Raw genomic sequence first — 25,457 nt, forward strand, 5'->3', positions numbered from 1 at the left:
TGTGGCAATTATTTTCCCTAATAAAGGTCTGAAAAATATAGCTCTGTATTCTCAAGCATTATTGGCTGCCTGATAGTCATTCCATTGTGTATTTCTTTTTCTGAGTCAGTATGAATATATAAACCGAATAAGCATATATTTTTTAGTTCTTTCCTTATGTAGAATTTATTCTCTCCAATCTCTTTACTCAGAGTACTTGTGTAATTTTTCTCTTGTGTTACCATAGTTTTTTCTCTCATTTTCATTTAATTTTTATTTTTTCAAAGTTATAGATGAATATAAATAGATATTTCTATAAAGCTTCATTTATAAAAGTGTGTCACCTTTTCTCTCCCATCCTTCCCTGTGTTTCTCTCCCCTTTGTCTGTCCCAAAGGCAAGCACTTAATTGCTTTCAACATTTTTAGTTGTTACCTACTTTTCATATTTACGTCTGTGCCTCCCAATAGTATGTTTAAGAGCTGAATACATTTTTCAGTTGTATTTATTATATTGACTTACCACTATGGAAGATAAAGATTTAATTTTCCTTCATAAGTTTCCATGTACCTTCATCCCTGACATTTGCCCTTTTCTCTTTTTTCCTAAAGAATTATATCCATTTTTGTATTAAAAAGTCATTATTTATATTACTCTGTGTGAATATTTTTCACAATGTACGATGATTGCATTTTTCTCGAGAAAATTTTTGCTCCCTTTGAAACTAATAGTTGTCTCATTTTATAGATTTTTCATTCTTCTGTATATCTCGAACCTCTTCAAATGCTAATTCTCTGATCTTGCTGTGAATATGTTCTCAGAACATTAAGACGCATCTGGTATTCCCATGATTTTTGTTTTCCTGGTGACCCCCTTCCTGACGTCCTCTTCTTATCCTCACTAGGTCTGCTGCTCTTGTGCCTTTCTAGGTTTGGCCTTAGCTGAGAGCTCTGACTTAAGAATGGCAGCATAAGTTCATTTGAAGTTCTGCATGTGGTGAGATGTATTGACTGCTAAGTGTCAATGTAGGATGTCTTGAGGGAGTTATTTTATTGGTAGACTTCCAGATTTTCAGTATTTTTCTATATTCTCCATTGCCCTGGTCCTATTTACCACAAGTGAATTATCTAGTGCCCAACCTGGAAGGAAGGATTCTGGGCACCACAAGAGTAAGGCATCTGAAGGGTCTCAGCAATCATAATACCGTCCCATTTAAAGTATGAGTCACCCTTCCCTGTGTCTGGTGTCTCCCTGTTCAGTGTCCCACTTTCAGTCTCTGCTGGAGGGAGGGAGGACCGGGCACTGTTCATGTTGACTGGGTGAGTGAGGGGTTCGGGAGGAGAGACCCCCCCTCACAATCCAAATTTCATCAAACTCTCCTGTTTCCAGCCCCTCCATTATCCCTATTTTAATAGGTAGCTGGTGTTATCAGTTCTCAAGAGTTTCTGGGTTCTGTGGTACAAACTGCATTGCTTTTCAGCTTCCTCCCTCTGCTGGCTTAGGTTTTGGTCTTCTTGGTCTGTCATATCAGTTGACACTTATTTATCTGCTTTCATGCTTCTATCGATAGAATCTTATTGCTAATGTGTCTCCTATTCTCTTGGCCCCTGTGGATTGATGCTTTTTATCTCTTTGTTGTCATTTCAGTGGAGAATGGAAGTAAATGCCTGTGTACGATCTGCCATAATTGACTAGGATACTTAATAGTATTTGGACTGAATTTTTATTATGAAGTATCTCAAATCATTTTTAATAAGTAGACAGAGTATAACCAAGGAATAAACAAGCTGAAATAAACTTACCACTCATCATTTAAAGACGTATTACAGAAAAACCTGCTCTTCAAGTGTTTTTAACTTCTGTTTACTAAGGATTCTCTTTCTTTCTCTTTTGAATACAGATGGAAGCTTTAGACAAAACCGATCAAACCTCACCTCTCTACTAGTGCAGCCCATCTCAGCATCTCTCGTTGCAAAACTCATCTCTTCACCGAAAGATAGAATCACACACAGTGCCTGTAGCCCTCTAGAACTTCCAAATAATGGTAAAGTACTTAATGTCTTTCTGTGTGTCTTCTAGTTTTTATAACGCCCATGATCATTATTAATCTCTTTTGATTGACATTTTTTGGATTATTCTTTTTTTAAAAAAAAACAAATATATATTTTTGTTGATGTGAGCATTTATTTCTCTTCTCTGGCTCTTAAAAGGACATTTTTGAAAGTAATTTTGATAAAGACTGAGAGTTGACCAAGCTGAGAGATTAAAAAAAGAAGAAAAACATTTTGAACTGTAACAAAGAAAAGCAGCTTTACAAATAAAGCATTTTGTACATTCATGAAAATCTGCTTAACACAGCTTCTCAGTTTAAGCTTCAGCAGTCTTGTTGCCTGCCAAGATTCAGTGGATAGCAGTCGGCTATCTGGCGTATGAAGTCTTTTAGTTGAAAGCATTAAAGCCTAATTCCTGCTGTTGACTAAAAAATCCCTCTGTCTTTACGCATCATTGCCCGAGAGATGCTTCTTGTACTGCAGTGCAGTTTGTCAGGCCTTGTTGGACCACATAGGATAAAACTCAACTCATTCAGCTACTGTGGTAGGGTGAAAATCAGGGGCTGTGTCTTATTTCTACCTCCAGCCTCAGCATTAGACCTCTAAAGAAGAGACTCTCTTTACATATTGTTAAATTTGTATCAAGTCGCTGTGAAAGTCAACTTGAGGGCTCTGTTTTTGTGTCCAGACCCAAAGGCTCAACTACCATGTTTTATCTCATCTGTTTTCTCCTGACAACAAAAGCATAAAAAATATGTTTTGAAAAAGCCTAAAAAAAAAACAAAAAACACCTGAGTACATTCAGAATTGCCCTTTGTTAGAGACATAGGCTTTTCAAAGTTCTGTATCTTGAGAGCCTCAACTGATTGTTGATTGAACATAGTGGGAACTATAGAAAACAGGGTTAAGCCTATGTCCTCAAAGCAGGAAAGAAGAAGCTCTTGAGGAGATTTTTGTTTTGCTTAGTTTTTTCTGTCTTCTATTCCTGAGCCCCACAATTTTATAATGAGCTCTATTTGTTAAAATATGTAAATAACACTATAATAATAGTTCACTTGTAAGAAAAGCACTGAACATTGAAAAGACCAGATTTAAGTCCAGATTTAATTAACTGATTGATTTATTCAAGAAACATTTACAGCCCCTAACATGTTCAGCCACTGTCCTGCCCTCAGTGAGCTGACAGTCCATGTCAGCTCCATGACTGCTCATATGTCACCTCCCTGCGGGAAGCTTTCTGTGTCTGTGTCTACGGAAGGATATCTCACCTTCTAGTATCTTACGTTGTTCTGAGAATCAAATTAGGACGTTTAAGTGAGTACTTTTCTATACTGTAAAATGTAATGTTAGCAAGTATCTTCCTTATCAAATAACTAGATCAATTTCCCCCAAATATATTAAATGGCTGCATAATAAGAGCACAACGAAGCAAAATGGCATTCTCCAGCTATATCTCTCTCTGCACTAAGTTAGCAACATGTATGAAGTTTAGAGGAAAAATTGAGATATACTCTGAAACCTGTTTGTAACTCCATTGTTAAAGAAGGAACAACCTAGGCCTGCTTTCTAAGCAGTTATGTCATATCAAGTTTTCCTCATGGGTGTGGTGATTATTACTGGTTTTAGAAATTTTCAGACAGAGATATATTTCAATCAAGATATTTCACATTGTAATGGATCCTTCTTTCATCATTTTTTTACTATGGAATATTACCTTTTGATTTCCCAAATACCTACTGAGCAGTCTCAGTGAGTTATTACATTTAAACTGATCTTAAATGTAGGATAAATGACCCTTAACCCCAATGTTTTAGACAACAGTACTCATGATACGTACATCCAAGATAATTAACTTTTAAGTTTTCTGAGAAACACATAAATACGTTAGTTCCTCTCTATGATCTGCATCGGGGTGGGACATGAAAAGGATACAGAATGATGTGCTATGTTTTTGAGCAATAAGAGCAACACTTGTAGTTTACAGATTTAAAAAAGTAATGTAAAGCTTATTATAATTACATCTGACTTGAATTTTATAAGTATAGTCTTGAGTTTTAATGTAGGAAAATCTTCACTCAAAAGTTTGGACAGGAGTGCATTAAAAATACGTGTGCAAATCAACTAATTATTTATCTTGCTCATTTAACCCTTTATATACACTTAAACAGAATTCTCTAGAGTCCAGACAGCAATGTGGTAGAGTTTGCCTGCCATGCTTTCTTTTTCAGCATCCATTTGCCCCTTCCCCTTTTTGAACTGTTGCCAACATTTCCTAGCAATATAGTATGAGTAGGTTTGACCATATCTTAAGTTGTAGAAGTAGATCCTGATTGGCTTGAGTCTATCAGCATATCACATCAACGGTGGGATGATGGTTGGTTCAAGGATGATGTAAGTTTGGCCAAACAGAGACATGACTCAACTTCTGGACTTTGAATAATGGCTAACTTTAACAGTAGAGCTGAACAAGAAAGCATATAGCCCTGGGATCTTTCAATAGCCTTTCTGGGACCTTGAGAGTATAATACCTGAAAATGGAACCAACACAAGGAAGGGGTAGGTGAATAATGTGGTGAGAGAGAGACTGACTCTTGTCCACATCATTTGATGCCTAAATAAAGCCTTGTCTAAAAGCCAAATCTACTGAATTAGCCATATATGTGAGGCAGTACATTTCCTTTCTTTTTCTTGTCAACTTATGTTCGATTTTCAGTTGCTTGCAAACAAAAGCTACAAAATTGATACTGTAAAACCACACTAAACAAAATAATTAAATATCTATATGCATGAAATAGACTCAGCTAAGTGAAGTGAAGAGGATGGTATTTGTAGGGCAAGTCCTGGAAGAACTAAGAAAATTGTATGAGGAATAGAAAAGGAAGCAGGAGAAAAGTTTCTTGCCCCAATATATAGAGATTTGTTGCATTGATTAGATAATTGGATATTGACGCCATTTAATTTTCCATGACTTTTGTAGGTCTTACCCATTGATTATATATTGTCAATCTTTGTCCTTGAGAGTCAATGAATACATGGAAATGTGAATTTTCAGATATCAATCTGAGCTTGTTGTTAAAACCATGACTATAGTGAAAAAAATGAGATGAGAAAGTATAAAACCTGTTAATGTAATTTAGGGTGAAAAATATTAATGAATTGTGCTTAAAGAAATATTTTAATATGCTTGAATTGCTTTTGATAAATAGAAAAAAGTGACTTACTATGATGCATAAAATTTAGTGTCATTAGTGATAAGTTTTCACATAAGTAAATTTGGATCGTATATCTTCAAATGGTTATATATATATGTAGCTATATAACACTACTATTTCCCTATTCATAATTATATATGTTCTTTGTTCAAAATTATTTTCATCAGAGTAATATAATGTTCTCTGATAATTTTTATAATTTTCACATATTTCAAATGAATTTTGAAGATCTATATTTCTAATTTGTTAACAGCCACTTGAAAGTATGCATTATTTTCATTTTTTGAACAGAAATGTAAAAAGAAGTATTGAACATATTATCTACAAAGTGTGGTTATTCTAAAAATTTTTTTGGCAAATAATACATACTAGCTTTTAAGGAAATATCCACTAACAAGAAATGTTAGTACAGGTTAAGTCCAGCATTGCTTTTTGTTACATATGAGACTAACCATCCTGTTCAGAGTAGACTCAGTGTTGCTGTATGTGAAAAGATCCAAGAGTACATTGTGCTATTCTGTTAAAAGAATGTCTTGAGATATACGTGTGTGTGTGTGTGTGTGTGTGTGTGTGTGTGTGTGTGTCTTAAGTAGATAATGGAGTGGTATGGATGTGATATGCTGTGGCTTGGCTTTTAGAGGCTTTGTAAAAGAGAATTCCCCAGTAGATTTTTTAAAAAGTCAGAGAATTGAAGACTTGTTTTAGCGTAGGGTGAGCTTTAATAACTTCTAGGCATCAACATGGAGGGAAATATCCAGAAGAACACAAGGAAAAATGTAATGTACTCAGATAACTTCTATATAGCATTCATGTAGATATGATGGCCACTCTTTAAAAAAAAAAAATCAGTGAGCTAGACTGCTGTAGGAAAGACTGATAGGTCTTGTGACAGATGCAAGCTAGTTGTTAGGAATCACTAAATGGCACTGATGACACCCCAATTTTATGGCTCTTCAAGCAGCCAGTTGCACAGTGAACCTAGGAGTCTGAGCAGGAAGCCGATAACAGAGTACTCTGTAGAAGTAGAGATCAGCCTTCATGAGCTGCCAGTCTGCAGTCCTCAGACAAAAGGGAAAAAAAGCTTTAGAAATCACTTTGAAGGTCTGTTCATCAAGGGTCTTAAACAGAGTGAACACAGGTGGGAAACCTATTATCCAAAGTCCACAGAAAGTACAGTCAATTCTCTGTTTCCCGGGGAGTACAGGTTGGATTTACGGAGGGTGACACAGATGTCATTCACCAGAACTTCTCAGGTTTCCAGTTTTCTGTCTTGACGGTTTTGATTTTAGGAAATGATTCAGCTTAGATCCAGTCTAGAGTTTTGTTTGTTTGTTTGCTGGAAGACCTAGAGACAATCTGAAATACACACTCTGAAGCAAAATTACTTTAACAAGTATTTTCCAATTTTTAATGTTTCTCAGCAATTTTTTACAGTTTCTTACATTCTTATCACATCGTTTCTTAAGTATCTGTACTCTTTCCAAATTATAGAAGCTCCAACTAAATTTCGTAGTTTATGTATAAATCTATCAGAGCAATACCTTATCTTTATATTTTGAGGATCATTTTTTCATAATGGGTGACCATTGTCATTTACTATCCTAGAAACTGCCAGAGATTCCTGAATGCCTTTCTGGTTCTATATCTTGCTATTCCCTTCATGTAGCCACAATTTCTTCCTATTATTCTATTTAGTATTATCCAAATATGTCTTGCAAGCTGTAAAACCCCAGTATACTCTAAAGCTCTGTGCAAGTGCCATCTCCTCCATAAAGAGCCCTTTGGAGTTCTACTCCAGTTGGAATTACCCTGACTCTCTGCTATGTTTTTGGAAGTTATATGCTATTTGGTATCGGGATATCATACTCTTCTGAGGAAGAGATAAACAACTTGGATTTTCATTAGAATGTATTATTTCCGCTTTATTTCTGTATGATTTCAATTCTTTCAGGTTTTCTTTATAGCCCAGGATTTGATTAGTGTCCCATGAGAATTTGAAAAGAATGTGTACTGTGTAGTTGCAGGTATAGAGTTTTATATGTATCCATTTAGACCAAGTACCTTAGTCAGGTCATTCAAATATTCTGTATCTTATTTTTACTGCTAAAATCTCCTACTATAAGTATCTATTTGTTTATTTTATCTTGTAGTTCTATCAGTTTTTGATTTATATATTTTGAGATCATTTCTTAGATGTTTATAAATTCAAATATATCAAATCTTCCTGGTTAGTTGAAACACTTATCAGATGAAGTGATCTTTATAACGCATGTCTTAAATTTGATTTCACCTGATTCTAATTTAACTACATTAGCTTTTTCTTTTTCTTTTTTTGGTTAGTGTCTTTATGCTATATCTTTTTTTTTACTTTCAACCTTTCTGTATCTTTATATTTTAACATGTCCTCTTGATAACAAATAATTTTCATTTTACCTACAATCTGATCATCTTTCAATTGGAGCATCTAATCCATTTAATGTGATTACTAATGTATTTATGCTTATGTTTTGCAAGTGACCAGACAGAAAGGGTGATGGAAAATTAAAAATCTTTCTCTTATCCAATTTGCTGATCACTTGTTGATGCCTTCCATTTGCTAAAATCAACTTGAAGCCAAGTGTAAAGGAGCCAGGTATATGTATGCCACAGAGGTGAGACTCCTGGGGCAGAGAGCTGGGTAAAGGGTGAAGATAGATCTGGATGGACAAATGGAAAATATGCAGCACAGATAGTGTTACAGATGGTTAGTCTGCTGACTAATTGGATGATTTGTGATATGTAGACTGGGTAGAAAGATGTATAAAAATGTGTTAATTTTCACTCTTTTTTTCTTTTTTTTTATACAGCAGGTTTTTATTAGTTATCCATTTTAAACATATTAGTGTATACATATCAATCCCAATCTCCTAATTCATCACACCACCACCCCCACCCCCCACCGCTTCCCCCTTTGGTGTCCATACGTTTGTACTCCACATCTGAATCTCAATTTCTGCCCTGCAAACCAGTTCATCTATACCATTTTTCTAGGTTCCACATATATGCGTTAATATTTGTTTTTCTCTTTCTGACTTACTTCACTGTGTATGACAGTCTCTAGATCCATCCACGTCTCAACAAATGACCCAATTTCATTCCTTTTTATGGCTGAGTAATATTCCATTGTATATATGTACCACCTCTTCTTTATCCATTCATCTGTCAATGGGCATTTAGGTTGCTTCCATGACCTGGCTATTGTAAATAGTGCTGCAATGAACACTCGGGTGCATGTGTCTTTTTGAATTATGGTTTTCTCTAGGTATATGCCCAGTAGTGGGATCACTGGGTCATGTGGTAATTCTATTTTTAGTTTCTTAAGGAACCTCCATACTGTCCTCCATAGTTGCTGTATCAATTTCCATTTCCACCAACAGTGCAAGAGGGTTCCCTTTTCTCCACACCCTCTCCAGCATTTGTTGTTTGTAGATTTTCTGATGATGCCCATTCTAACTGGTGTGAGGTGATACCTCATTGTAGTTTTGATTTGCATTTCTCTAATCATTAATGATGTTGAGCAGCTTTTCATTTGCTTCTCGGCCATCTGTATGTCTTCTTTGGAGAAATGTCTATTTAGGGCTTCTGCCCATTTTTGGATTGGGTTGTTTGTTTTTTTAATATTGAGCTGCATGAACTGTTTATATATTTTAGAGATTAATCCTTTGTCCGTTGATTCGTTTGCAAATATTTTCTCCCATTCTGAGGGTTGTCTTTTTGTCTTGTTTATGGTTTCCTTTGCTATGCAAAACCTTTTAAGTTTCATTAGGTCCCATTTGTATATTTTTGTTTTTATTTCCATTACTCTAGGAGGTGGATCAAAAAAATCTTGCTGTGATTTATCTCAAAGAATGTTCTGCCTATGTTTTCCTCTAAGAGTTTTATAGTGTCTGGTCTTATATTTAGGTCTCTAATCCATTTTGAGTTTATTTTTGTGTCTCGTGCTAGGGAGTGTTCTAATTTCATTCTTTTACTCATACCTGTCAAGTTTTACCAGCACCACTTATTGAAGAGGCTGTCTTTTCTCCATTGTATATCCTTGTCTCCTTTGTCATAGATTAGGTGACCATAGGTGTGTGGGTTTATCTCTGGGCTTTCTATCCTGTTCCATTGATCTATATTTCTGTTTTTGTGGCAGTACCATATTGTCTTGATTACTGTAGCTTTGTAGTATAGTCTGAAGTCAGGAAGTCTGATTCCTCCAGTTCTGTTCTTTTCCCTCAAGACTGCTTTGGCTATTCAGGATCTTTTGTGTCTCCATACAAATTTTAAGATTTTTTGTTCTAGTTCTGTAAGAAATGCCATTAGTAATTTGATAGGGATTGCGCTGAATCTGTAGATTGCTTTTCACAATGTTGTTTCTTCCAATCCAAGAACATGGTATATCTCTCCAACCGTTGGTATCATCTTTAATTTCTTTCATCAGTGTTTTATAGTTTTCTGCATACAGTTCTTTTGTCTCCCTAGGTAGGTTTATTGCTAGGTATTTTCTTCTTTTTGTTACAATGGTAAATGGGAGTGTATCCTTAATTTCTCTTTCTGATTTTCATCATTAGTGCATAGGAATGCAAAAGATTTCTGTGCATTAATTTTGTGTCCTGCAACTTTACCAAATTCATTGATTAGCTCTAGTAGTTTTCTGGTGGTATCTTTAGGATTCTCTATGTATAGTATCATGTCATCTGCAAACAGTTACAGTTTTACTTCTTCTTTTCCACTTTGTATTCCTTTTATTTTTTTTTCTTCTCTGACTGCCGTGGCTAGGACTTCCAAAACTATGTTGAATAAGAGTGGTGAGAGTGAGCAACCTTGTCTTGTTCCTGATCTTGTAGGAAGTGCTATCAGTTTTTCACCATTGAGAATGATGTTTGCTGTCGGTTTGTCATATATGGCCTTTATTATGTTGAGGTAGGTTCCCTCTATGCCCACTTTCTGGAGAGTTTTTATCATAAATAGGTGTTGAATATTGTCAAAAGCTTTTTCTGCATCTATTAAGATGATCATATGGTTTTTATTCTTTTTTTTTTAACATCTTTATTGGAGTATAATTGCTTTACAATGGTATGTTAGCTTCAGCTTCACAACAAAATGAATCAGCTATATACACACATATATTCCCATATCTCTTCCCGCTTGCGTCTCCCTCCCTCCCACCCTCCCCATCCCACCCCTCCAGGTGGTCACAAAGCACCGAGCTGATCTCCCTGTGCTATGCGGCTGCTTCCCACTAGCTATTTACCTTACGTTTGGTAGTGTATATATGTCCATGCCTCTTTATCGCTTTGTCACCGTTTACCCTTCCCCCTCCCCATAACCTCAAGTCCATTCTCTAGTAAGTCTGTGTCTTTATTCCTGTTTCACCCCTAGGTTTTTCATGACATTTTTTTTTTAAATTCCATATATATGTGTTAGCATACGGTATTTGTCTCTCTCTTTCTGACTTACTTCACTCTGTATGACAGACTCTAGGTCTATCCACCTCATTACAAATAGTTCAATTTCGTCTCTTTTTATGGCTGAGTAATATTCCATTGTATATATGTGCCACATCTTCTTTATCCATTCATCCGATGATGGACACTTAGGTTGTTTCCATCTCCGGGCTATTGTAAATAGAGCTGCAATGAACATTTTGGTACATGACTCTTTTTGAATTATGGTTTTCTCAGGGTATATACCCAGTAGTGGGATTGCTGGGTCATATGGTAGTTCTATTTGTAGCTTTTTAAGGAACCTCCATACTGTTCTCCACAGTGGCTGTATCACTTTACATTCCCACCAACAGTGTAAGAGGGTTCCCTTTTCTCCACACCCTCTCCAGCATTTATTGTTTCTAGATTTTTTGATGATGGCCATTCTGACTGGTGTGAGATGATATCTCATTGTAGTTTTGATTTGCATTTCTCTAATGATTAGTGATGTTGAGCATTCTTTCATGTGTTTGTTGGCAGTCTGTATATCTTCTTTGGAGAAATGTCTATTTAGGTCTTCTGCCTATTTTTGGATTGGGTTGTTTGTTTTTTTGTTATTAAGCTGCATGAGCTGCTTATAAATTTTGGAGATCAATCCTTTGTCAGTTGCTTCATTTGCAAATATTTTCTCCCATTCTGAGGGTTGTCTATTGGTCTTCTTTATGGTTTCCTTTGCTGCGCAAAAGCTTTTAAGTTTCATTAGGTCCCATTTGTTTACTCTTGTTTTTATTTCCATTTCTCTAGGAGGTGGGTCAAAAAGGACCTTGCTGTGATTTATGTCATAGAGTGTTCTGCCTATGTTTTCCTCTAAGAGTTTGATAGTTTCTGGCCTTACATTTAGGTCTTTAATCCATTTTGAGCTTATTTTTGTGTATGGTGTTAGGGAGTGATCTAATTTCATACCTTTACATGTAGCTCTCCAGTTTTCCCAGCACCACTTATTGAATAGGCTGTCCTTTCTCCACTGTACATTTCTGCCTCCTTTGTCAAAGATAAGGTGACCATATGTGCGTGGGTTTATCTCTGGGCTTTCTATCCTGTTCCATTGATCTATCTTTCTGTTTTTGTGCCAGTACCATACCGTCTTGATAACTGTAGCTTTGTAGTATAGTCTGAAGTCTGGGAGCCTGATTCCTCCAGTTCCTTCTTTCGTTCTCAAAATTGCTTTGGCTATTCGGGGTCTTTTGTGTTTCCATACAAATTGCAAAATTTTTTGTTCTAGTTCTGTGAAAAATGCCAGTGGTAGTTTGATAGGGATTGCATTGAATCTATAGATTGCTTTCGGTAGTAGAGTCATTTTCACAATGTTGATTCTTCCAATCCAAGAACATGGTATATCTCTCCATCTATTTGTATCGTCTTTAATTTCTTTCATCAGTGTCTTATAATTTTCTGCATACAGATCTTTTGTCTCCTTAGGTAGGTTTATTCCTAGATATTTTATTCTTTTTGTTGCAATGGTAAATGGGAGTGTTTTCTTGATTTCACTTTCAGATTTTTCATCATTAGTATATAGGAATGCCAGAGATTTCTGTGCATTAATTTTGTATCCTGCCACTTTACCAAATTCATTGATTAGCTCTAGTAGTTTTCTGGTAGCATCTTTAGGGTTCTCTATGTATAGGATCATGTCATCTGCAAACAGTGACAGCTTTACTTCTTCTTTTCCGATTTGGATTCCTTTTATTTCCTTTTCTTCTCTGATTGCTGTGGCTAAAACTTCCAAAACTATGTTGAATAAGAGTGGTGAGAGTGGGCAAACTTGTCTTGTTCCTGATCTTAGTGGAAATGCTTTCAGTTTTTCACCATTGAGGATGATGTTTGCTGTGGGCTTGTCATATATGGCCTTTATTATGTTGAGGAAAGTTCCCTCTATGCCTACTTTCTGGAGGGTTTTTATCATAAATGGGTGTTGAATTTTGTCAAAAGCTTTCTCTGCATCTATTGAGATGATCATATGGTTTTTCTCCTTCAGTTTGTTAATATGGTTTATCACATTGATAGATTTGCGTATATTGAAGAATCCTTGCATTGCTGGAATAAACCCCACTTGATCATGGTGTATGATCCTTTTAATGTGCTGTTGGATTCTGTTTGCTAGTATTTTGTTGAGGATTTTTGCATCTATGTTCATCAGTGATATTGGCCTGTATTTTTCTTTCTTTGTGACATCCTTGTCTGGTTTTGGTATCAAGGTGTGATGGTGGCCTCATAGAAGGAGTTTGGGAGTGTTCCTCCCTCTGCTATATTTTGGAAGAGTTTGAGAAGGATAGGTGTTAGCTCTTCTCTAAATGTTTGATAGAATTCGCCTGTGAAGCCATCTGGTCCTGGGCTTTTCTTTGTTGGAAGATTTTTAATCACAGTTTCAATTTCAGTGCTTGTGATTGGTCTGTTCATATTTTCTATTTCTTCCTGATTCAGTCTTGGCAGGTTGTGCATTTCCAAGAATTTGTCCATTTCTTCCAGATTGTCCATTTTATTGGCATAGAGTTGCTTGTAGTAATCTCTCATGATCTCTTTTATTTCTGCAGTGTCAGTTGTTACCTCTCCTTTTTCATTTCTAATTCTATTGATTTGAGTCTTCTCCCTTTTTTTCTTGATGAGTCTGGCTAGTGGTTTATCTATTTTGTTTATCTTCTCAAAGAACCAGCTTTTAGTTTTATTGATCTTTGCTATTGTTTCCTTCATTTCTTTTTCATTTATTTCTGATCTGATTTTTATGATTTCTTTCCTTCTGCTAGCTTTGGGGTTTTTTTGTTCTTCTTTCTCTAATTGCTTGAGGTGCAAGGTTAGGTTGTTTATTCGAGATGTTTCCTGCTTCTTAAGGTGGGCTTGTATTGCTATAAACTTCCCCCTTAGAACTGCTTTTGCTGCATCCCACAGGTTTTGGGTCGTTGTGTCTCCATTGTCGTTTGTTTCTAGGTATTTTTTGATTTCCTCTTTGATTTCTTCAGTGGTCACTTCATTATTAAGTAGTGTATTGTTTAGCCTCCATGTGTTTGTATTTTTTACAGATCTTTTCCTGTAATTGATATCTAGTCTCATGGCGTTGTGGTCAGAAAAGATACTTGATACAATTTCAATTTTCTTAAATTTACCAAGGCTTGATTTGTGACCCAAGATATGATCTATCCTGGAGAATGTTCCATGAGCACTTGAGAAAAATGTGTATTCTGTTGTTTTTGGATGGAATGTCCTATAAATATCAATTAACTCCATCTCGTTTAATGTATCATTTAAAGCTTGTGTTTCCTTATTTATTTTCATTTTGGATGATCTGTCCATTGGTGAAAGTGGGGTGTTAAAGTCCCCTACTATGAATGTGTTACTGTCGATTTCCCCTTTTATGGTTGTCAGTATTTGCCTTATGTATTGAGGTGCACCTAAGTTGGGTGCATAAATATTTACAATTGTTATATCTTCCTCTTGGATCGATCCCTTGATCATTATGTAGTGTCCTTCTTTGTCTCTTCTAATAGTCTTTGTTTTAAAGTCTATTTTGTCTGATATGAGAATTGCTACTCCAGCTTTCTTTTGGTTTCCATTTGCATGAAATACCTTTTTCCATCCCCTTACTTTCAGTCTGTATGTGTCTCTAGGTCTGAAGTGGGTCTCTTGTGGACAGCAAATATATGGGTCTTGTTTTTGTATCCATTCAGCCAATCTGTGTCTTTTGGTGGGAGCATTTAGTCCATTTACATTTAAGGTAATTATCGATATGTGTGTTCCTATTCCCATTTTCTTAATTGTTTTGGGTTCATTATTGTAGGTCCTTTCCTTCTTTTGTGTTTCTTACCTAGAGAAGTTCCTTTAGCAGTTGTTGTAGAGCTGGTTTGGTGGTGCTGAACTCTCTCAGCTTTTGCTTGTCTGTAAAGGTTTTAATTTCTCCATCAAATCTGAATGAGATCCTTGCTGGGTAAAGTAATCTTGGTTGCAGGTTTTTCTCCTTCAACACTTTCAATATGTCCTGCCACTCCCTTCTGGCTTGCAGAGTTTCTGCTGAAAGATCAGCTGTTAACCTTATGGGGATTCCCTTGTGTGTTATTTGTTGTTTTTCCCTTGCTGCTTTTAATATGTTTTCTTTGTATTTAATTTTTGACAGTTTGATTAATATGTGTCTTGGCGTATTTCTCCTTGGATTTATCCTGTATGGGACTCTCTGTGCTTCCTGGACTTGATTAACTATTTCTTTTCCCATATTAGGGAAGTTTTCAACTATAATCTCTTCAAATATTTTCTCAGTCCCTTTCTTTTTCTCTTCTTCTTCTGGAACCCCTATAATTCGAATGTTGGTGCGTTTAATGTTGTCCCAGAGGTCTCTGAGACTGTCCTCAGTTCTTTTCATTCTTTTTTCTTTTTTCTGCTCTGCAGTAGTTATTTCCACTATTTTATCTTCCAGGTCACTTATCCGTTCTTCTGCCTCAGTTATTCTGCTATTGATCCCATCTAGAGTACTTTTAATTTCATTTATTGTGGTGTTCATCGTTGCTTGTTTCATCTTTAGTTCTTCTAGGTCCTTGTTAACTGATTCTTGCAATTTGTCCATTCTATTGTCCATTCTATCTCCAAGATTTCGGATCAACCTTACTATCATTATTCTGAATTCTTTTTCAGGTAGACTGCCTATTTCCTCTTCATTTGTTAGGTCTGGTGGGATTTTATCTTGCTCCTTCATCTGCTGTGTGTTTTTCTGTCTTTTCATTTTGCTTATCTTACTGTGTTTGGGGTCTCCTTTTTTGCAGGCTGAAGGTTCGTAGTTCCTGTTGTTTTTTGTGTCTGTCCCCAGTGGCTAAGGTTGGTTCAGTGGGTTGTGTAGGCTTCCTGGTGGAGGGTACTAGTGCCTGTGTTCTGGTGTATGAGGCTGGATCTTGTCTTTCTGGTGGGCAGGTCCACGTCTGGTGGTGTGTTTTGGGGTGTCTGTAGACTTACTATGATTTTGGGCAGCCTCTCTGCTAATGGGTGGGGTTGTGTTCCTGTCTTGCTAGTTGTTTGGCATAGGATGTCCAGCACTGTAGCTTGCTGGTCGTTGAGTGAAGCTGGGTGCTGGTGTTGAGATGGAGATCTCTCGGAGATTTTTGCTGTTTGATATTATGTGCAGCTGGGAGGCCTCTTGTGGACCAGTGTCCTGAAGTTGGCTCTCCCACCTCAGAGGCACAGCACTGACTCCTGGCTGCAGCACCAAGAGCCTTTCATCCACAGGGCTCCTTAATTTGGGATGATTCGTTGTCTATTCAGGTATTCCACAGATGCAGGGTATATCAAGTTGATTGTGGAGCTTTAATCCGCTGCTTCTGAGGCTGCTGGGAGAGATTTCCCTTTCTCTTCTTTGTTCTGACAGTTCCCAGGGGCTCAGCTTTGGATTTGGCCCCGCCTGTGCGTGTAGGTCGCCGGAGGGCGTCTGTTCTTTGCTCAGACAGGACGGGGTTAAAGGAGCCGCTGATTCGGAGGCTCTGGCTCACCCAGGCCGGGGGGGTAGGGAGGGTCACGGAGTGCGGGGCGGGCCTGCAGCGGCAGAGGCTGGTGTGACGCTGCAGCCTGAGGGCGCCGTGCGCTCTCCCGGGGGAGCCGTCCCTGGATCCCGGGACCCTGGCAGTGGCGGGCTGCACAGGCTCCCCGGAAGAGCGTGTGGCTAGTTACCTGTGCTCGCACACAGGCCTCCTGGCGGCAGCAGCAGCGGCCTCAGCGTCCCATGTCCGTCTCTGGGCTCCACAATCTTAGCCGCGGCTCGCGCCCGTCCCTGGAGCCCTCTCAAGCAGCGCTCTTAATCCCCTCTCCTCGTGCACCAGGAAACAAAGAGGGACGTAAAAGTCTCTTGCCTCTTCGGCAGGTCCAGACCCCTCCCCGGACTCTCTCCCGGCCAGCCGCGGCGCACCAACGCCCTGCAGGCTGTGTTCACGCCGCCAACCTCAGTCCTCTCCCGTCGCTCCGACAAAAGCCGGAGCCTCAGCTCCCAGTCCCGCCCGCCCCGGCGGGCGAGCAGACAAGCCTCTCGGCTGGTGAGTGCCGGTCGGCCCGATCCTCTGCGCTGGAATCTGGCCGCTTTGCCCTCCGCACCCCTGTTGCTGTGTTCTCCTCCGCGGCTCCCAAGCTCCCCCACTCCGCCTCCCAAAGTCTCCACCCGCGAAGGGGCTTCCTAGTGTGTGGACACTTTTCCTCCTTCACAGCTCTCTCCCGCTGGTGCAGGACCCGTCCCTATCCTTTTGTCTCTGTTTAGTTTTTTCTTTTGCCCTAACCAGGTACGTGGGGGGTTCCTTGCCTTTTGGGAGGTCTGAGGTCTTATGCCAGCGTTCAGTAGGTGCTCCGTAGGAGTTGTTCCACGCGTAGATGTACTTCTGGTGTATCTGTGGAGAGGAAGGTGATCTCCGCGTCTTACTCTTCCGCCATCTTCCCGGAAGTCTCCGGTTTTTATTCTTCAGTATGTTAATATGATGTATCACATTGTTTGATTTGCATATATTGAAGAATCCTTGCATCCCTGGGATAAATCCCACTTGATCATGGTGTATGATCCTTTTAATGTGTTGTTGGATTCTGTTTGCTAGTATTTTGTTGAGGATTTTTGCATCTATATGCATCAGTGATATTGGTCTGTAATTTTCTTTTCTTGTAGTATCTTTGTCTCTTTTTGGTATCAGGGTGATGGTGGCCTCATTGGATGAGTTTGGGAGTGTTCCTTCCTCTGCAGTTTTTTGGAAGATTTTGAGAAGGATGGGTGTTAGCTCTTCTCTAAATGTTTGATAGAATTCACCTGTGGAGCTTTCTGGTCCTGAACTTTTGTTTGTTGGAAGATTTTTCATCACAGTTTCAATTTCATTACTTGTGATTAGTCTGTTCATATTTTCTGTTTCTTCCTGGTTCAGTCTTGGAAGGTTATACCTTTTTAAGAATTTGTCCGTTTCTTCCAGGTTGTCCATTTCATTGGCATAGAGTTGCTTGTAGTAGTCTCTTAGGATGGTTTGTATTTCTGTGGTGTCTGTTGTAACTTCTCCTTTTTCATTTCTAATTTTATTGATTTGAGTCCTCTCCCTCTTCTTCTTGATGAGTCTGGCTAATGGTTTATCAATTTTGTTTATCTTCTCAAAGAACCAGCTTTTAGTTTTATTGATCTTTGCTTTTGTTTTCTTTGTTTGTATTTCATTTATTTCTGCTCTGATCTTTATTATTTCTTTCCTTCTGCTAACTTTGGGTTTTGTTCATTCTTCATTCTCTAGTTCCTTTAGGTATAAGGTTAGATTATTTGAGATATTTCTTGTTTCTTGAGGTAAGATTGTGTTTCTATAAACTTCCCCCTTAGAACTACTTTTGCTGCATCCCATAGGTTTTGGATCATCATTTGTTCATTGTCATTTGTCTCTACGTATTTTTTGTTTTCCTCTTTGATTTCTTCAGTTATCTCTTGGGTATTTAGTAATGTATTGTTTAGCCTCCATATGTTTGTGTTTTTTACGTTTTTTTCCCTGTAATTGATTTCTAATGTCATAGCATTGTGGTCAGAAAAGATGCTCGATATGATTTCAATTTTCTTAAATTTACTGAGGCTTGTTTTGTGACCCAAGATGTGATCTATCCTGGACAGTGTTCCATGTGCACTTGAGAAGAAAGTGTAATCTGCTGTTTTTGGATGGAATGTCCTATAAATATCACTTAAATCTCTCTGGTCTACTCTGTCATTTAAAACTTGTATTTCCTTATTAATTTTCTGTTTGGTTGATCTGTCCATTTGTGTAAGTGAGGCGTTAAAGTCCCCCACTATTATTGTGTTACTGTCGATACACTCTTATAAGGGATACAAAGAAGGTAAAAGCTATTTTTGTTCTTAGGTTCACACTCCTCAAAATATCTTCCTATTTAGATAATTTTACTAGTTTTAAAGAATAATATTTAGTTAAATTTTAAATGTTTTTTCCAAATACATGCAAGCCCCCAAGAGTACATGCACACGTGTATTTTTCTGTGTATATGTGTTCACTAAAGAGGGGTTAGCTACTATTGCCGGAAAGTATGTGGTAAAACTGACCAAGCATATGGTTTTTGTTCAGAATCTCTTTGCTTGTCTCACTTTTTCAGAACCAAAATTTTACAGTACTACAGCATATTTAGGGAATATGCATGCATATTTTTACTTTTTTAAAATGTAATTTCTGTTATTACAAAAATGGTTACTACACATTGAGTTAGAAAAGAGATAAGCAAAAATATGAAAATAAATCAATACATTCTGTGTTAGTCATTTTAGGCTTCCATAGTAAGTTACCACAGACTGGATGCATTAGACAACAGACATTTATTTTCTCACAATTCTGGAGCTGAGAAGTGCGAGACTCAAAGTGCCAGAAAATTAGCCTTCTGGTGAGAGCTCTCTTCCTGGTTTACAGACGACTGCCTTCTCTCCAAGTCCTCACATGGCCTTTTTGCTATGTACACACAGAGAGAGTAACAGATCTCTTCTGTCTGTCCCTCTTTTTATAAGACCACCAGTCCTATCAGATTAGAGTACCATTCTTAAGATCTCTTTTAACTTTAGTTACCTTCTTAAAGGCCCTGTCTTCAAATAGAGCCAGACTGGAGTTGAGGGCTTCAACATATGAATTTTAAGGGCCACAATTCAGTCTAGAACACATTTTTTACACCCAGTAGTTACTGCTTTGAACACCTTGATATAAATTCCTATAGATTTAGATATAAATGTATATATATAGCCAAAATGAGATCATACTATACATATTATTTTGAAAATTGTTTAATTATTGCCACTGTTTCATGATAGTAAACTTAATCATTTTTAATACACAGACTGTATTAAATTTTAGTAATCACTGTAGTCTTGTACAGTGGGTTTATCCAAACCAATATCCAGTTGAGGCCTAAAAATTGTATTTCTTCTAATGCAGTATGATCCTCTTTTCCTCTTTTGACACTCACTTGTCTGTGGGACCAAGTCAGTGGTCCTGCATGTGTCTTATTGTCTAGATTTGTAGGATGCTTCTTGTGATTTTTATTCAACTAATTCTTCTAATCCTTGTATTTCCTGTAAACTTGCAATTAATTCTTAAGGTTTATAATAGAAAACTCGTTATGTAATTAGAGGATAAAATTTTGTAAGGACATTTTCTTGTAGCTGATGTTTTTGTCAGTATCCAGGACATGGTAGGGCATGCCCCATTGATTCAGGTGAAGTGGGGCATAGTGGACAGAGTTGGGTCTTAAGACTAGAATTACCTCCTTGCATAAGGTTAAATTCACTGGAGGATATAGTAAAATGTAATTTCTGAGAAAATTCCAGTATGGCAAGAAGAACATGGTGTCTGGGGCAGGTCTGATATCTGTTTGTATACATTGCTGTGGACATTCTAATCATTTGCTGCCAATCCATTCTGATTGGTTAGTGTATGCTGTATCAATTGCTAAATATTTAAAATAAGAAAATAAGACCCTTAGTCTAGAACATATGATGTCCAGTCACCAGTGTTTGTTCAGAAACACCTTTGGCAATAGGGAGATCCCATGTGGAAAAATGGAGTACCCAGAAAGCTATAAAAATTATGCCGATATATAATCCAGAAATTTTATACTCAGATATTTAGGCAAGCAGTTGGCATTTAGGAAAGATGTGAGCAGACTACAAAAGGCCAGTCATCAAAACTGTGATTCTAGAGCAGATTCCTGTCCCTGGGGTGCAATAAAATTGAAAAAATAATTCAGAGTCCCAGTCCTAGAAGTTCTATTCTGAAGTCAGGAAAGCAACAAATGCTTAATTATTGCAGCTGGGACTCAAGAATTAGCAGCAATTGTTAGTCCTCAAATCTCTCTAAAGAAGGTTGGAATTTTTCCTAGATACTGGGTAAGCTTACAGTGCAGGTGGAGATGAAGCTTTGTTAGCTACTGGGGAAGATGACTGAGAATCAGTTGATCCTTCATGATAGCAACAAAAATGCAAGACAGAATTATCACTGGAACATAATTTCTGCACATGATGAAATTAAGGACTGGAGAGAGGCAGCTGCTTTTATGTCTCTTAGCTCTGACACTCCTCACCCTATTTGAATACAAATGTTCTCTGAGTGGAACACATTTTTGTCATCTTGAAATCTTTTGAACTTCACATATAAAATTTAAAGCTTCCATCCAACTATGGAACATGAAAGACAGAAAACATTTGGTAAATGTGAGCTGGAAATGTTATCTTAAAGTAAGAATATATACACACATACACATGCACCGACTTTTCGAATAATAAACTGCATCTAAAGGTTCCCCAGGGTTTTCTAATTTCAGAAGTATTTTTATTATTTCGGAATACATTCAAGCTTACAGAAAAGTTGCAAGAATAGCACAAAGAAATTTCTTCCTCAGCTACCCAAGTGTAGGCTACAGACATGATAAACAGTTGCATCTGAATTCTCTCGCAAACAGTGACATTCTCTTGCACAAACAGCAGGACCGTTACAAACAGGAATTAAACTTGGATACATTTCTACCATGCACTAAGTAGCCCCCATTCACCTTTTGCCAATTGTCCCAATAATGTCCTAAATAGCAAATAGATCTAAACTAGGATCATGTGTTTCGAGTTATCAAGTCTCAAATTTCCTTCAAACTGGAACAGTTTCTAGCTTTTTTTTTTTTTACTTTCATTGCTTTATCCTTTTTTTTTTTTTCCTGAGGTACGCGGGCTTATCACTGCCGTCGCCTCTCCCGTTGTGGAGCACAGGCTCCGGACGCGCAGGCTCAGCGGCCATGGCTCACGGGCCCAGGCGCTCCGCGGCATGTGGGATCCTACCGGACCGGGGCACGAACCCGCGTCCCCTGCATCGGCAGGCGGACTCCCAACCACCGCGCCACAAGGGAAGCCCTGCTTCATCCTTTTAAAACTTACATGCCAGTTATCTTCAGAATGTTCCCCAGTTTGGGTTTACCTGATGTTTCTCATGAATAAATTCAGGCTCTGAACCCTTGGCAGCAGTATTATGGAAATAAGACTGTTTTCTGATTGCTAATATTAGTTTGTTCCATTACTGGTAAAGCTAACTTTGACCACTTGATTAAGGTGGTGTCCACCAGACCTCATTAAAGTTACGCTCTATCCTTTTTTTTTTATAATCAATAGCATTTGAAGTTATGCAAACATCTTACCCCCACCATTTCTACCTTCACCCAGTAGTTTCAATGTTCACTGATGTTTTTTTTGCTCAAGTAATTATTTCCAAGATGATGCCAACGGTGACCTTCTAAGTCCATCATCCTCTCTACTTTCATTAATCGGCATTTTGCTGTAAAGAAGAATTTTCTTTTTCTTGTTTGTTTGTATGTTTCTTTACTTATAAATACAGTATCAATGTATTACATAATGAAGATTTATATTCCTAATTTATTCAATGGATTATTATTCAATCCTATTTTTATTTTGATACCCAAGTTTTCCTAGGTCAGCCAGTAACAGCAGTTTCTACCTGGATTCTGTGTCCTTTGATGTTTCCTCAGAATTCTTTGTGTATTTCCTTGGTTTTTGACACAGCAAGGTGTACCAAATCATGTTGTATTTCCCCACCCCAACCCTGTTACCAGCTTTTTCCTAAATGATCCCTAGTTCCTTTGAGTGGAGAGTGCTGTCTAGAAAACAAGATGTGGATTCTAGATGTGCTCATTGCTATTGGAGTGTTGCTTTTTTCAGTACCTCTTAGTAAACAAAGATAGGAAAATATATTTTTTGATACTATATTTTGATATAAATATGTATGAATATATATATATACACACACATAGATTTACATCTATATCTATCTCTCTATCTGAAAAACCATCAGTACATATCAATACCTAGTGTTTTTCTCCTTTCATGTTTGTAAATCCCATCTCTGAGAGTGAGAAATCTGCTTCTCATTATTTTGAATATATATACTTGAGTAATCAGTTCCCTTGAGTGTATACAGTTGATGCCTTTCCTTCTTCCTCTACAAGAATGCCTTTCCCACTCCATTATGGCTCTGACAACCAAACCAGGCACTGTCACACATGGACTATTTACCCTATATCAAGTGCTTTCCCTATTCCCCACCTGAAATGCACCCCACTCAGGCTCCCACACTGTGTGTTGTTCAGCTCTTAAATGGGGATAACCTTAGTCAGCTTTAATGACTTCTCTCATTACACTGTTCCCCCTGACAGTTACTTTCCTTTCCATATTCAGACTTACATACACACAGACATACACAATATCCTCCTCATGCTTGGGCCCTGATACCCTGTGCTAAACTACCCCAATCCATTTGGATGCCTTCCTTTCCTCACATGGTCTTCAACCCCTTGCTCTGGGCCACAGTGGCATCATCTTCTACTGCCACTGTCAGAGGTGCTAACCTTGGACAACCCGTGTAATGGCTTTAGGACTGATTCACTCATGAAGAGAAAGGAAGGGAAGAGGAAGAAGAAGAAAACATACATTGTTTATGAGTACATGAATGTTTAATTCACATAAATATTCTTGAGCAGTATATTTCTTTCTTAGTTTTTTCTTTACATTTAGCAGTCTGTAGTTAATATTTATCCATGTTGTCAAAGGTACATTTACTTCATTTCTTCTAAGTGCTATAGAATATTTAGAGTAGCTTTACTCTATTTGATACATCCATTACTCCAAGGATGGATGCCTAGATTGCCCTCACTTCCTTGTTGCCAAACATTCTAGGTTCAAATTTCCTCTTGCTATTTTTTATTTCTTTAACAACATTAACTTATGACCTTCTTGTATTATGTTGTTTTTGACATGCTTGGTACCAATCTGATTCTTGTTTTTTCTGTAAGCGGTCTACTTTTTGACTTGGGGAACTTTTAGTAATTTTTTCTTTGTCTTTCATGCCTTTAAATTTTGTGCTAAAGTATGTAGATGCTTCTCCTCTTCTCTGGAAAGATAATAATAAAAATAAATATTTTCTTCAACTATTTTCTCTCCTCCATTTGTTTTTCCTCCTTCTGGTGTTCTTTCTAGAACTCCCATTTCTATTCATTGTGTCTTTTACTTGTATGTTTATATTTTATGTTTTCATTCCTTTCTGTGGTTTCTTGGAAAAAATTCTGAATCTGATCTTCTATATCTTGAATTTATTTTTCATTTATATCTATCTATTCCTTACCATCTCTCTCTACTCTCCCTACCTATTGGTATATTTCTTTCAATTATTCTATTTTTCATACCTCTTATTTCCTCTTTTTAAAAAAATGTTTTCAGGCTGTTTCTTATTACTAATGCAGTCCCTTTTCTTTTAGCAAGTTTAGTTATAATGCGTATTTTTAAATTAATGTATTGTGTGTTTTAATATGTTTACTTTGAGTATTATATGTGTTCATTGTGTTAACTTTCGTTTATGAGAGTGTGGATCTCAGATATCTAGATACTTTAGCTTGGGAGTTCATGTTGCCCTGGAGGAATTAGCCATCTTCTTGTGACTTATAGGAGGGCAGACCTGAAGTCAGGCCCCAGTTTATATCTTCATGGGTTTGTATAATGAGAGAGAGTCATTGTGTTCCAGTTACAATGAAACTATTCTAAACCACCATCATTTTCTTCTGGTTCACCAGGAAGCCCCAGTTTTCAGAGATTTGATGTTATAAGGAGAAGACAATCCCCTTAAGGTTTTAATTTCACCATCCCTGGGATTTGGAAAAGAGAAATAAATGCCCAGAGTTCAGGTTTGCTTAAGCGTCTTTATGACCAGTGTTTCACCCCAACTGACACAGGCAGGACTTCCTAACCCAACTTATTTATTTTATTTATTTTTTAACTTTAATAACATATTTTATTTAATTCAGTGTATCCAAAATATTATCAATATATTGTCATCAATATGCAAACATTATAATGAAATAGTTTACATTCTTTTTTCATTCTAAGTCTTCAAAATCCAGTGTGTATTTTACATTTATAGTACATCTCAATTAAAACTACACACATTAAAAAAAATTTTTTTTTGCAGGTTTTGTGCTTTTAATAGATTGTACTTTATAGACAGAGGTCTTTCAGAACTAAGCCACTGTTCATTAGGTCAAACAATTTTAGCTTTTAAACCTTTTCATTTAAATGTGACTTATAGGGACTTCCTTGGTGGTGCAATGGTTAGGAGTCCACCTGCCAGTGCAGGGGACACAGGTTCGATCCCTGGTCCTGGAAGATCCCACATGCCGCAGAGCAGCTAAGCCCATGTGCCACAACTACTGACCCTGCACTCTAGAGCCTGTGTGCCTAGAGCCTGCCACCACAATGAGAAACCTGCACACCACAATGAAGAGTAGCCCCCACTCACTGCAATTAGAGAAAGACTGTGCGCAGCAACAAAGACCCAATGGAGCCAAAAAATTGTTTTAAATAAATAAATTTATTAAATGTGACTTATATTCAGAAAACAACACAAATCATAATTGTAGAGCCCACTTACTTTTCACAGTTGAGCACACTTATGTAACCAGCACCCAGATCAAGAAACAACACAACAAGCACACCTAGGAGTCCCCCACCAGTTACACCTCCAGGTAACAAGTATAGTTATTTTAAAGTCCTTGTCTGCTAATTCCAATATCTCAGTCACCTATGGATCTACTTTCATCATCTATGTTTTCTTTGCTTATCAGTTATATGATCTTGCCTTTTCCACATATCCTAATTTTCTTTTCATGGAAAGGCATTTTATTTTAAATATAGCGGTGTTGTAAATGTCA

General features: G+C 37.4%; 1 protein-coding gene across 1 annotated transcript in view; it reads left to right on the top strand.

The window, feature by feature from the left end:
* NAALADL2 (N-acetylated alpha-linked acidic dipeptidase like 2) overlaps positions 1 to 25,457 on the top strand; it is a 950,604-nt gene that overhangs the window by 520,979 nt on the left and 404,168 nt on the right. The window contains 1 exon segment of the mRNA XM_060149018.1: positions 1,879 to 2,022. Within this exon segment, the coding sequence (XP_060005001.1) occupies positions 1,879 to 2,022 (144 nt within the window).

This window comes from Lagenorhynchus albirostris, chromosome 5 (genome assembly GCF_949774975.1).
Source record: "Lagenorhynchus albirostris chromosome 5, mLagAlb1.1, whole genome shotgun sequence".
Lineage (NCBI taxonomy): Eukaryota > Metazoa > Chordata > Mammalia > Artiodactyla > Delphinidae > Lagenorhynchus > Lagenorhynchus albirostris.